We start from the raw sequence: 12,979 nt of genomic DNA, 5'->3' as shown, positions 1-12,979 counted from the left end.
TGAGGTGCTTCCACTGACTAGTTGTTAATGGGTAACCATTTTCTGAAAGCTTAAAACCACTCAATTCATGGTACAACCAGTGAGACCTTTCACAGGAGCATATGGTTCTTAACAGGAATGTAATTAACACACACACCAGACATCTCTTTAAACTGTACATTTTACATTGTGTTCTGACCAGTTACTGTACTCATCCAAGTTCAAACTATAAATCCTAAATCTGAGTGCATAAAGCTCAAGCTTGCAACAGCATTGGCACCTGATTCAAAAGAAGTGTTTACAAATGTTTCAATCAAAAATGTAATTATAATTCAGCATTTCACATATTTAGATTATGCACATACAGAAATAATTTGGAAATTATGCATCTGAATTTAGCTTGATATTGCAGTGTACAAAACAATATTTGTCATTCTATAATTTAAAATAGTTTTTTAATCTTTTTCATTCTATAATTTAAAATATTTTAAAAATCAGCAATAATATAGTAATTGAGCTGTTTGCCTCTTCAGTCTTTAGTTTCATTGCTACTTTTGTGTAAATATTCTTAGTAGAACCTATGTAACGATATTATGAGCAATCAGTGGACTTTTTTGTAATCAATGCAAATTTGGACCTAAGTAAGACAAAAAATATTTGAGCTTTGCACATATATATACAGACACTGAATGTTCCTTTTCTCATGGGAAACCATCAGTTTTGAGGTGATATTGAACATTGTAATGGTTTATATTCTAGAAAGGGCATGTATTTGGATGTCTTAATGAAATGCTCTGAGTTGTTTTTTTTAATGTCTATGTGAAACCTCAAAAGATTAGCTCTAAAATGTGTACAGAGGCTGAAGCAAACAAAGGAATTAAAGGAACACATTATTTAACACAACCCATTTTAAGAGTGGACAAATTAATTTAATTTTCAAAAATATTTCATTCTGATGTTTTTAGATATGTGACACTGGAGGGAAAACATACAGGCAAATACAGTAAACTGTAGAGGTAGCTGGGGAAGAAAAGGGTGAAAAGAAAGGACTGATAGCAGGATGTGAAGGTTTGGGGTTTTTTCAGATTTGCAGCAAAACCACACAAGGATTTTGCAACACAACCACAAAAGACCCCATTTTGCAAAGCAAGTTTCTTACATTACAGCTCATTTTGTAGTGTTGTATTTTCTCAGAAACATGTGGAAAGAGAAATATATGTGTACACAAATATGGGGGAAATGCAAGTATGTTCTTCTGTTTTCAGATGCTGAGTAAAACTTGATGAAACTTTTCCCTCATATTGGGATCCCACATGCATTATTCCCTCACTGTTTTTTTTCTTCACCTTCACTTTTCCTTTTCCATTTGCAAAACACCAGCTGATGCTGCCCTGTGTAGCTCAATTGAAATGTGACAAACTATGTACAGGGAAAACAAAATTTATTAAATTACATAACCTTTGTATAAACACAGAAACACCACAGGCTCAGGGCCAGTGTACATGATTTGTTCTCCATATGCAAAGTTCCTTCCTACATATTTAACCATGATCTCACATGCTATAAAGAATTCATTTCACTGGCTTGCTGTGCTTGCAACTCTCCTATCACACTTTATTAAACATTCTTATTCTTGCTTTGCCAGCCCAAAGGCTGCCTGAGGCAAAGCAATTGGTTTTGTGAGTGGGAGGTGTTTTGGAGTGGACAAAGAAAAAAAAATGTAGCAAAAGTACCAGCCTTTGGATTTTGAGAATTTGAAGTGAAGAACGTGTCCAGAGACATGCCAAAGTTGCCTTTCACTCTAGATACATGTGCAAACTACCTTATATCTAATTAATATAATTTTCACATGAAACTACAACCACAGAAGAAAATTATTGTTTAAGTCTAGCTCTGGTGCTTTTGACTGAGATACTGGGCCTTCTTAAGGCAATTTATAAGTCTGAACAGACACCAGAAATATTTTAAAATATTTATATAGCAAAATTTCCCTTTTTTTATCATTCTTTCAAGTTGTACAGAGTACTTTTTTTTTTTTTTTTTTTTTTTTTGGTCATTTATTTTCACACAATTTACAGAGCAATTCAGAACCTTAAAAAAATCGGGAAAGTTTTTCTTTGGAATATGTTCAAAGGGGTTTGGTTTCAAAAGAGAAGAGAAAGGCAAAGAACTTGTTTCAAATGCATTAAAAATACAAGGGATAAGGGAATAGATTTCTTTCAAAGCATTTGAATGACTTCATTTATGATATCATCAGTACACCAAGGTGGAAATATTTCTTCATATCACTGCTGTTCTTTATTATTGCTCATAATCTGTATTTTGATTATGCCTTGGCTGCAGTACTTAACACCAGTCATCTCTACAAGATGACAATATTCCTATATGTAAGTATAGTCTCCATGGAAACGCCACGAAAGAGAGATTATTCACATTTTATATTAAGAATAATTTATGAAAAGGTTTTTAAATAATGAAAAAAAAAATGAAGAACCATTTTTAATACTCCAGTAAGCCAACTGATCACTCATAAAAATAGCTATGACACTTTTAGGTATATCTCTACAAGCTAAATGGATAAATTACTTGTGTTTATTACATGCTCCTGATTTTCATTAATGAATTGGTCCTGTAAAAACCTTAACAAATGTATTATCCAAATGGAAAGCTATAAAATATATAAAATACTATGAAAAAAATTGTAAAAGGCAGCATCTTCTAATCAAGATTTCACATGAACAAATTTTCCAAATAATAGGAAAAAATAAGACACGTAAGTAGGGCACAAAGACATAGTCAGTGCTTTTAAATTTATTGGCTGATTAGATGAAGCCTCACCATCCGTGCAATGTAGATATCACCTCAGCACATAAATACAGTTTTATTATGAGCAAAATATCATTTTGAGAGGCACTGTTGTAACACTAATAGTGCCAAGAGATTATGCTCACAGCACTGAAACTCAGGGCTTGCTGGAATAAGTTACCACCAAGAATATGTTTGTGGCCTTTGTACAATCAGATTATTCAGCTTTGCTCTTTAAGGTGTCAGCCAAAAATGTGTACTTTCCATTGTCTGTAACCATGGCTCTGGTGGTGGTGCATCACCTCCTGGCCTTGGCCAAACCAGCCGGGTGGGGACGTGTCCCTGACCAGAGCAGGTGCTTTCCTGTGGAACAGGTGGGAAAGCACTGTAACAGCAACATCCACTGCGGGGCTGAGGTGGGTAACAAAGGGTGATCAGTCATCCCCTGACAGCCTTGGAACATTCCCTACCTGAGCTGGAGCCCAAGTAGAACAGCACCATTGTTGCCAAAGTTTTGGAAACAATTTCCAAATGTTTTGGAAACTCCAGCAGTTGCCAGCGTGGGTTATGGCCAGGATGGAAAGCAGCTGATGACTAAAGCAAATCACCTTGTGACCCTACACTCGACAGTCCTAAGTGAGGCCTTCTGAGCTCTTCTGGGCCACAGTGGGCTGTGCCAGCACCTCCCTCTCTCTGGGGCACCTCTCAGAGCTCGAGAGCCCTCAACACTTCGATACTGAAGGACCATCACGGCGAGGCCCGGGCTGATACACACACCTCACACAGACTCCTTGAGGCGCAGCCCCTGCCTGGTGAGAAGCACTCAGGCGTTTGCCATGAGTATTCCCCTGAAGCCAAGGGGAATTTTTGATAAGCACCTTTATTCTCACAGACAGACATGCATATTTCTGTGTGCATGTGAATTTATTATGGTGTCAATGTTGTTATCATGAAACTGTAATTAAGTCACTGTTATATTTATTAAAAATCCCATTGAATCACTTCATAAATGTTAAATTACTCAGTGATGAATTTCTGTTAAACCCTTTTGCACACCTTATTTTTTGTGTCCATACCCTTTGCACCCTTACCCTTTTTCATCCTCAGTCTCCATGTAATCCATTCTAAATTGATATTAATGTAATTTAAGAGAGTGAACCTTGCTGCTGAGCTCTGTTGAAGTCACACTTTCATAAGTTCATTTTACACTCATACCTGCTTTTTACCAATACCCCTGATGGTGATGCTTTAAGCAGCCTAACCACTCATTTGCAACAATACTGCATGAAATGCAACATGCATTTTATAAAAATTACCTTAAAGCCGTCCACTTGCTGGATTTATGGCAAAGTAGTATCATGTCATAAAATGATAAATAATATATCTAGAGTAATTTTTGCATAGGAGATGCACAAATCATGGGTCATTTTCCTTTTACCACAATGATGATCAGATTTCATTCAGCAGCATATGAAGAAAATATGTTTAAATTTATATTCCTTCCACATGCTGACCCAGAGAGAGATTACCCTCCCTGTATGAGTGTATAATGGCTCAGGATAATAAAAGAGATTATTGATACCCTAAGAAACATATTTTAAATTAATTACTGTACCCATCCCTGCTAGTTCTCTATCAGGTTTTCCAAATCTTGCCTTACAAACAGTTAAAGCAAGATGAAGGTTCATCTTCTGTTCATTCACACATGTGCATATCAAATTCCATACTCTTACACAGAGACAAATAGTGCATATATTAAAATTTTACCTAATGGAGTAACCCATCTCTTTCACTGAACTCACATGAAAAAATGCCAGTGGTCCTGATATATATGGCATTTTCATTCCCAGCAGATACTTCACTTGTGAAGTCACGACGTGTGTAGCAGCTCCTGTTGTCATGGCACTTATGACAGGTTCTGTTAACAAGAAAGTGGCACTGCCCAACTGCAGCATGAACATCACTACCTAAAAGGAAAAGGCAGCAGGATCAGAGCTTCTTGGTGATAGGACAATGAGTCAGAGTCCTTTTAATAAGTTATAAGATAAATGAGCTAAAGATACAAAGCAAAAGTCCTTTGGAAGACAAATCTATCTGAAAACGGAACGCACTGAAGTTCTGTGGGTTTACCTGCACTAGTTTACTTACTGGTTTACCAGACTCTAATTTAGTAACAAAAGCAGACTCAAAGAAACTTTAAATACTCTCTCCTGCTCAAATATGTAAGCACAATAAACACTATAAAAACATCAACTCAACACTGCAACAAGTACAGCAACTCAAAAACTGAGGCTGGTTCTTAGACTTATTCCTGCTCCACTGCTATGCAGCCTGAATGGGCCAAGAACCAGCCATATCTTGGTCAGCTTACTGATTGCTGTAATGTCATTCACTGTCAGGATTCCCAACATTAGTAATTTCAACAGATACCAAATTTACGAGGTGCTATAGAGACTCTTGTGGTGAGACCTCTAATCCAGAAATTTAAACTACAGCAAGATCTACAACTATTGTAGGTATTGTTGTGTTCAACTTTTTTCCCTTTTCCTGGGCTTTGAACATTCTTTCCCTCCAAAGGATGACATTTGAGAACTCTTAATTCCTTGGACAAAGTTGTTACATGACTACAGCTGCTACTGTGGTTTACATAACACTTCATGCTTTTCTGACCCAGAGTAAGTTACATTGACATTATCTCCCCTCACAATGAGTTTTGCAGTTTCTTACTTCTATGGTCTTTTGCATTTGCTCTTCTTCTCCCAGAAAAGTTACATGCTCTTGGCACAGAGTTGTTTGTTACAATACTTTCTGAGAAGTTAATTTTGTGATTACCATACTAAGTATGATCATTTTGAAACATGTCACCGTCCCCCTTGATTTTTTGGGGGATTGTTTTGGTTTTGGTTTTGTTTTTTGGTTTTTGTTTTTTTTTTTTTTTTTCTGAAGCTATAACTGTTATTTTCAGATGTTATTTTTCTTTATGCCTGAACACCATTCATGTTCTTACCATAAAACTCACCTGTATGCAGAGAGCTTTGGGCATAGTACCACAAAAGAAACAAAAATATCAAAATGAGTAGCTTTTAATTTACCACAAAATCTCTAGTAAGCAATATCCTCTTCCATTTTAGTGATTAAATCTGAGATTTTTCTTCTACTTCCCACTAATAGCATGTAAATTGTTCTGTACTATGAGCAATTGGAAAATTGATTGCCGTTCAAGATTGGACTCCAATAATGATAATTACTGTATACCCTCAGTGAGTAGTAATTTAGTTAGTCAGGCCTAAAACTGATAATTACTAATTTCAGATATTTTGTTTAGCTGTTTGTTCTAACAGTGTGTCTACTACTATATTTAAAACATTGTTCACAGTAGCAAAGTTCAATAAGAATTCAATTCTCCCTTCCCTTGGGAATTTTTGTTTGTTTTCTAAAATTGGTTTCTATTGTCTGAATGTGAAATTTCTAACTGTGTAATAGCTTCATTTCCAGGAAATTGGATGTTTATTTAGCCATGGAATCAAAACCACAGAGACAATTCTGTGTACTACATAATATCACAGAGAAGTATTAGCTACTATTAGCATTTCAGAGAAAGGTATTTTTGTGAGTTACAGCAAAATGATTGCTGAGCTTAGAAATTTTAGCATCACTCTCAGATCTACATTTTGGTTTTTTTACTTTTTTTCGGTTAATCTTCAGCGTGTTAAGGGGATGCTTCACAGGTACCAACTAAAAGAACACATTTCAAACCCAGTTTTTATTGATTGCATGGAACCATAGGCTATGTAAAATACATGCAAAACATGGCTATGGTTTCAGTTAGACAATTTCTGTAGCCACTCAATTAAACAAGCAACACTTTGTCCCCTCTCCTTACTGCAGAAGGCAGCTCAGCACTTCCAGAAACAAAGGCAGTACTCCATGAGCATGAACATCCTACTCTTTATTTACATGATAGTTAAAAAAACATGATGTGCACCACTACACCTTCCATGGAGAAGATCTAAAAATGAAGCTACCAGAACAGGAAACATCCTGGGTGGAGGGTGTAACTTTCAGCACAAACTGGTATGGGACCCTCATAGTGTCCCCGCAACATGAGCAATGGACAGAAACTGCTTGGATCATGAGGAGGAAAAAAATTTTAAAACAGGCCTCTCAAATCTAGTTGGATGTGAGTTTTCTTGACAGATAAAATTATTAGCATTTACACAGGCCCAGACTGACTCTACAATTAACCCTCCATGCTGGGCAAGGGCCATTTAAGCTTGGCTGCCACTGCATTTTGAATAAACACCACTTGAAACTTAGCTAAGCTGACAGCACTCAATTACGTTACATTGCATTATGTCATAAAATCTTTCACCCAGTAACACTGACCAAACTATAGAAAGTCCAGTATTCTTAAAGAAATGTCTAACCATTTGCTTTATTTTGGCTATTGGTTGTGATGCTCATTTTTGCAGGTCTTCCACTTTATTTTCTGGTACATTTTATGATTTCTTTTTGTTCCTGATGCAGACAAACTACAGAGAAAAGTGACAGTAAAGTGCTGGAACAACAACAACAAAAAAAGCGCAAATATTTTTTCTTTTTATTATTTGTCATAATACTGAGATTTTCTTAAACTGTAAAAGAAAAAAAATTCATGTATTTTAGAATTGCATCCACAATTTTTAATTTTTAAGAACTTAGTTCCTAGAGGATAAAAGCAGATTTCAGGGAAAGACTATGCACAGTATAAATGTGGTTTGAAAGGCACTTGGCTATTGTTTATTTGTGTGGCACTTCCAGTATATAATACCATGTTAAAAGGTTCATTAAGAAGTAACTTTCTTGAGATGTGTCATGGATTGACCCTGGCACAGTGCCAGTGCCCCTGAATTTTGGTTTCATCAGGTATACTATCTTGAATAAATTAAGGTAAATAAAATCAAGACCTTTCAGAGAAAAGAAAAAGCAATAAAAGAGAAAGTGAGGGAAAGCAACCTTGAGTTAATGCACAGTAAAGGAGAAAAAATAACAGAAAAAAGGTATACAATGGAGTGATTAGACAGAAGTGGGGGAAGGTGTGATTCCCCACAAAAAAAAAATTGGAAAAAATAAGTAAATTTCAAAATGGAAGAAAGACAATACAAAGGGAACCTTTTTTTTTTTTTTTTGCAGCTGTCTTTATTGCACCATAATTTTACTCTGACAAGTAGAAGAGAATGGGAATTTAGCCAGGAGAAGAAAAATGAGCAATTGCAAAAAGCAAAGCCCTCTATGTTCATTATTCAGAACCTTTGGTTCTTGTCCACTTTCAATACTTTCTTCCCATGACAACATGCTCAGTCTATTATTATCGTTATTATTAAAATTCCATTCAACATGTAGTCAATTTAACTTCATGGCCAGTAAAAATTTTTATCACTTAACAGCTCTTTGGAAATCACTAATGTCAAACTTTCTGTCCCCAGAAACTGGAAGACTGATATCGTGTTGCCTGCTGCACAGATTCAGCTTTGGAGAATGAATTTTAAATCCCTGAAAACTCCACTGTTCTGGAAGGGGTTTTCCACTCTTACAGCAGACAAAGTGGTGGGGCCCCTCCTGATCATTGGCTGCATGGGCTGCGTAGATGAGGCCAGACATGGGGACATCACTTGGAGAAAACCAGCAGAGGCTGTGAGACTCTCATTTAGTACATTATATTGGTTATCTCAAAATCTAAGGCAGCAAAAGTGAAGACTCCTATGGACCCTCTGGAGACAACAGCCAGACACAGTTCAACTCAGCTGAGTTGCCAGTTTAAAACTCTCCATGGCCTGTTTCAATAGACATCTAACTGGTAGATGTCTGGCTTTTTGGTTTTCTGAGCTGCAGCTCCTGTGTTCATCCTGGGTGTCTTGAGAGTGTCTGGTACCTTCTGATGGTGTGCAGAGTGAACTTTCCTCATTCCAGGACCTGAAAAAGTCTTTTCTGTGGTCTTTCTGTACTGACACATAGTATGCTCTACCATACTTGTGGGAACCAGAACTCCCACCCAGCCTACTTCTGTAGTGTTCAAAATACAGAATATGAGCCTGCAATAAGGTATTTCCACTGTAAAAGAAAAATGAACTTTTTTCCTGATTATCACTGTATAATAGACTCATGGTTTTACCTCATGCAGAGCTATGTGTAACAGAATACTGCAGCATCATTTTTCCCATGAGTAATAGATATTCCCATGGGTAATAGAGATTTGGACAAGAATATTGCCTTACAAAAACACCCTTCTTATTCAAATGTGTTCCTTTGTTATTAAGCAAATTGATAATAGACTGTGTAAATTTGTTCTCCTGAAAACCAGAAACATTTTTATATCCAACACTGTATATCAGCACTAATTACATGTTAGTTTTTAAAATAGAGTAAATGAATAACTTGCTAATAAAAATGTTACAAGATTGGAATGCAAGAAGCAGCTATTTCTCCGTTACAGAAAAATAGCCCAACTGAAGTCTATAACACCATGGTCTTAAGAGAATTAAGGTTTTTCCCTGGGGTATTTTTTTTTCTGTTTGATCTGTAAGGGACTTTCCTGTATTTATTCAGCAAATTTTGATCTTGAATTTCAGTTTAGTATGCTGAGATTATTTTAGAGACACATATTTATTCAAACATTCTTGCACATATATTAATAGGGGAAAAAAATCTTACCCAAAAGCTCTTTTCAGGATTTTTTTAATGTTATAAAGGCAGCATCCAATTTTAATTGCAAAATTACTCCATAGATATCTGCTATGTTCCATCATTTTCTCTCCCCATGAATACCTCTGAGGTATTGGATATCAGGGAAGATTTCTATTAGTTTGATTTGTTTTCCATGTCCTGTTTATCTTTATAGAGTAGCAGCTACACAAACATAAAAAAATATTCATTATGCCTTCCATTCTGCTTTTTAAAATAAAATAATGAATGCATTATATTAAATGGTTTTGGTAATTACAGTCTTTATTTTATGTTTTCTTATTTTCTCTTTTAATACTATTTTATCTTCATCAGAACGCCTCTTAATATAACTAAATATCCTTTCTCTTTTATGAACACTTTCTCAAACTTTAGATTTCAGAAGTAGTTTAGGACTCTGAAATTTATTACTTTGAGAAAAATTTAAGCAGCTAAGCCCCAAATTTCAATTGTGACAATCTCTACCTGTTCTTATCTTATGATCAGAAAACAGTGCTAATTTATGTCATGTCTAGATGGCACTGAAATTCACAGAGCCTGCTCAGAGTTTGCCTCACACACAAATGCACAGTTGTGGTCTGCAATAAACACAAACTAGCCAACAGCAGTTCATCTCAAAAACATCTCCCCTCTTCCCCCGCTTTCCCTCCATTAGTCATTATTTTGTATATTTTCCCTTTTATTTTAACATTATTTGCTGATTGGAGTACTTAGCCAGGCTACTGGAAAAATAGCATCAAATTTTTTTTTAGGCCCAGGGTGTACAGCTCTTTACCTACTCTTTCCAAGAAGGAAACAGCTGTTTTGGCATTGACTTTTCATCGTTCGTCTGGAGGATGCCCAAGGTAGGGATTAGTCACAGCATCTGTTGTTTTTGTGCAATTAGTGGCTGATTAGAGAGCTGCATTTTGACTGTTTTTCAGAAAAATTCAAGTCTTATAGTAGACAACATAACCCAGGTCTGCTCCCTTCCCAGAGCAGTACCATGCCAGATACCAACTACACAGGAAATACAACTTCTGCTTGTATTTCAGGATGTCACCAATGAAAAGCTCTTGCCTCAAAATGCATCATACAATTCTTCTTGTCCCAGAACATACATTAGTTTCAGGCTATTAGTTAATTTCTGATCTAATCTGATAAATAGAAGAAGGTGGCTGATTTAGCTCTCCATTAAGAGCAAGATGTGCCCTGTCACCTTATCTGCGGTTTGCAGCAACTCTTAGTTGGGAGACTGGAATCTTGATGAGACATAGATTCCCACGCTTAACAGCACCTGGGAAGATGGCAAAGTTTAATCTCAGCCTTGATCAGGAATTTCATCTGCTTATAGCAGTATTAGTAGCTTCAAGGCACTTCTTTAGCAAATAAGTGTTTTACTCTGGCCTCCGACCATTAAACTTACAAAAAGGACGAGTGGCAGCATGGTGAGAACCAGCTGTGTTAGTATGATTCTAATGCAAGTGACATCATTGACCTGGGAGAGGAGCCCATGCACGTGGCACAGTTCCCTGCCTGAACTCTATGAAGATGCAGACAGGATTTACCAGTTCTTCTCATTCCAGTCAGGCTTAAACAGGACACAGGCTGAGATAAACCAGCTGATGCAGTGGAAGACATATGAAACAGCAGAACTTTTCAGGATGAAAGAGTAAGAGGTCTGGAGGACTCACACACCTAACGGGATTCTGCAGCCACCAAGCAAAATAATTTCTGCATTGGATTTTGAAGTTATATCAAATGAATGCAGGCACCAGCTTCCCACATGAGGCATTTTGGCCTCTCTGGCAATCATGCAGGAGATTTCCAAGCTGGGGGCACAGGACTAGTGCATGAAGAGCTCCATTCATGCTCTGCTGTTGCAAGCACCCTGCATAAGATGCAGTGCTGGGCTGCACATTGGGACAGCATGTGCAGGCACAGCCAGGCACAATCTGCATCAGCTCTGCTTTCTGTCTTGTCTGTAGGCTGTCCCTCATGCTCCTACCCCAAGTCATAATCCAATAAAAGAATCCTCATCAAAAACCAATAAAATAATTATAAGAACGCAACAGAAATAACAATGCTTCTTGATATTTCCTACGGACTAACACTCCCCAGTTCCTGCCAATCCCATTCTGGGCCCCTTTGCCCATCCTCTGCATGGGAGAGGGAACCAAAGCACCAAGAGAGATCTGGGCTTGTTTCAGGAGCCCAGGTACCTAGGATGTGTTGCAATTTCACGTGCTGGCACATTACTTCTATTTTAATATTTACAAGGAAAGAGGGAAGCCTTCACTGAAGACCTAAGCAACTGGCAATAGATAAAGAAACTTTGCCCTTTTAGCCAGAATAAGAAAAAAGAAGAAATTTAAAAGACCTCTGATCATTTAAATAAACTTTAGAGAATCATTTGAAGACATCTGTTTTACTATTTCACTTTAATGATGGGTGTGTGAACTCTAAAGAGAATTTAAAACTTTCCCTACTGTTTTTAATTATTGGATATTGTATAGTATTGCTTTTCAAGCTAAGGGCAACAGAAAGCCTCAGAAATATGTCAGTGCTTACCAGGAGCTGATTCATGTTTGTTTCTGAAGAAGGAAAAGGGACACCCACTGCAAGTGAGTATTATGGTAAAGCTGACTGAAGGTGGTTTTGCTTCATATTATAAAACATTGGGAGAATGTATACAGATAATTATGACATCTCAATAAAGGAATAGCAAGTTCTTAAAGTGCATTAATTTCATCATTTATGACCATTGAAGCAGATGTTTTCATTAGTTTTTCTCAGAGAAATATAAAAACTATTATAAATGTCATAGCTGTAACAAAGGCAGTACATCAGTAGCATACAGAAAATGATCACTACCAACCTGAATGATTCCTCCTAGAAATGAAACTGCTGCTGCAACTCCAATCCTCTGCATTTCAAATTCTGACAAACCCAAAATTCCTGAATTATTGCTTGCAGTGAAATTAGTTCTGACTGAAGGAACAAGACGCTCAACTGCATTGGCAGATATTAAGGAAGTTAAAGCAAAAGTTCCTGTAAAAAAAGCCACACATTAATCACCAATAATTGTATATCTGTCTGTACTCATCACTCATGGACTCTTTTTTAAAATGGCCACTATAAGTAAAAGTGCCATTTTATACATTCCTGTCATCATAAAGAACAATTTTAAGGTAATTTTTCTATGTAACACACATTTCTTCCCATAAAATAGCATTTATACAGACAAATTAAATGTAATTTTTTTAGCACATTTGTTAAGACAGGTTTACAAAAGATATTCAAATACAACAATTTACAATGATTTCAAGTTATCAGAAATGCTTTTAACTCACCTTGAATGTGATCAAGCAGCTATTTCTCTGAGAATCCCAAGTGTTCACCATTCAAATTTCTAGGGCAATTAATTCATACTATATATATAGTACCTAGTCCATTAAATAGTACGTAGCACTCTAATAAATGGAGGCAAGTTATG

The 12,979-nt window shown here is 36.5% G+C and overlaps 1 protein-coding gene across 1 annotated transcript in view; it reads right to left on the bottom strand.

The window, feature by feature from the left end:
* SLC26A7 (solute carrier family 26 member 7) overlaps positions 1–12,979 on the bottom strand; it is a 63,831-nt gene that overhangs the window by 34,223 nt on the left and 16,629 nt on the right. Inside the window, exons 3-4 of the mRNA XM_041412867.1 lie at positions 12,362–12,534; positions 4,587–4,751 (exon numbers count right to left, since the gene is read on the bottom strand). Coding sequence (XP_041268801.1) covers positions 4,587–4,751; positions 12,362–12,534 — 338 coding nt within the window. The remainder of the gene's footprint in view (positions 1–4,586; positions 4,752–12,361; positions 12,535–12,979) is intronic.

The sequence above is a fragment of the Onychostruthus taczanowskii genome, unplaced genomic scaffold (genome assembly GCF_017590055.1).
Source record: "Onychostruthus taczanowskii isolate IOZ18803 unplaced genomic scaffold, ASM1759005v1 scaffold4, whole genome shotgun sequence".
NCBI classification, from domain to species: Eukaryota; Metazoa; Chordata; class Aves; order Passeriformes; family Passeridae; genus Onychostruthus; species Onychostruthus taczanowskii.
The sequence above is the reverse complement of the archived record's forward strand: the minus strand, read 5'-3'. Positions and strand labels throughout refer to the sequence as shown.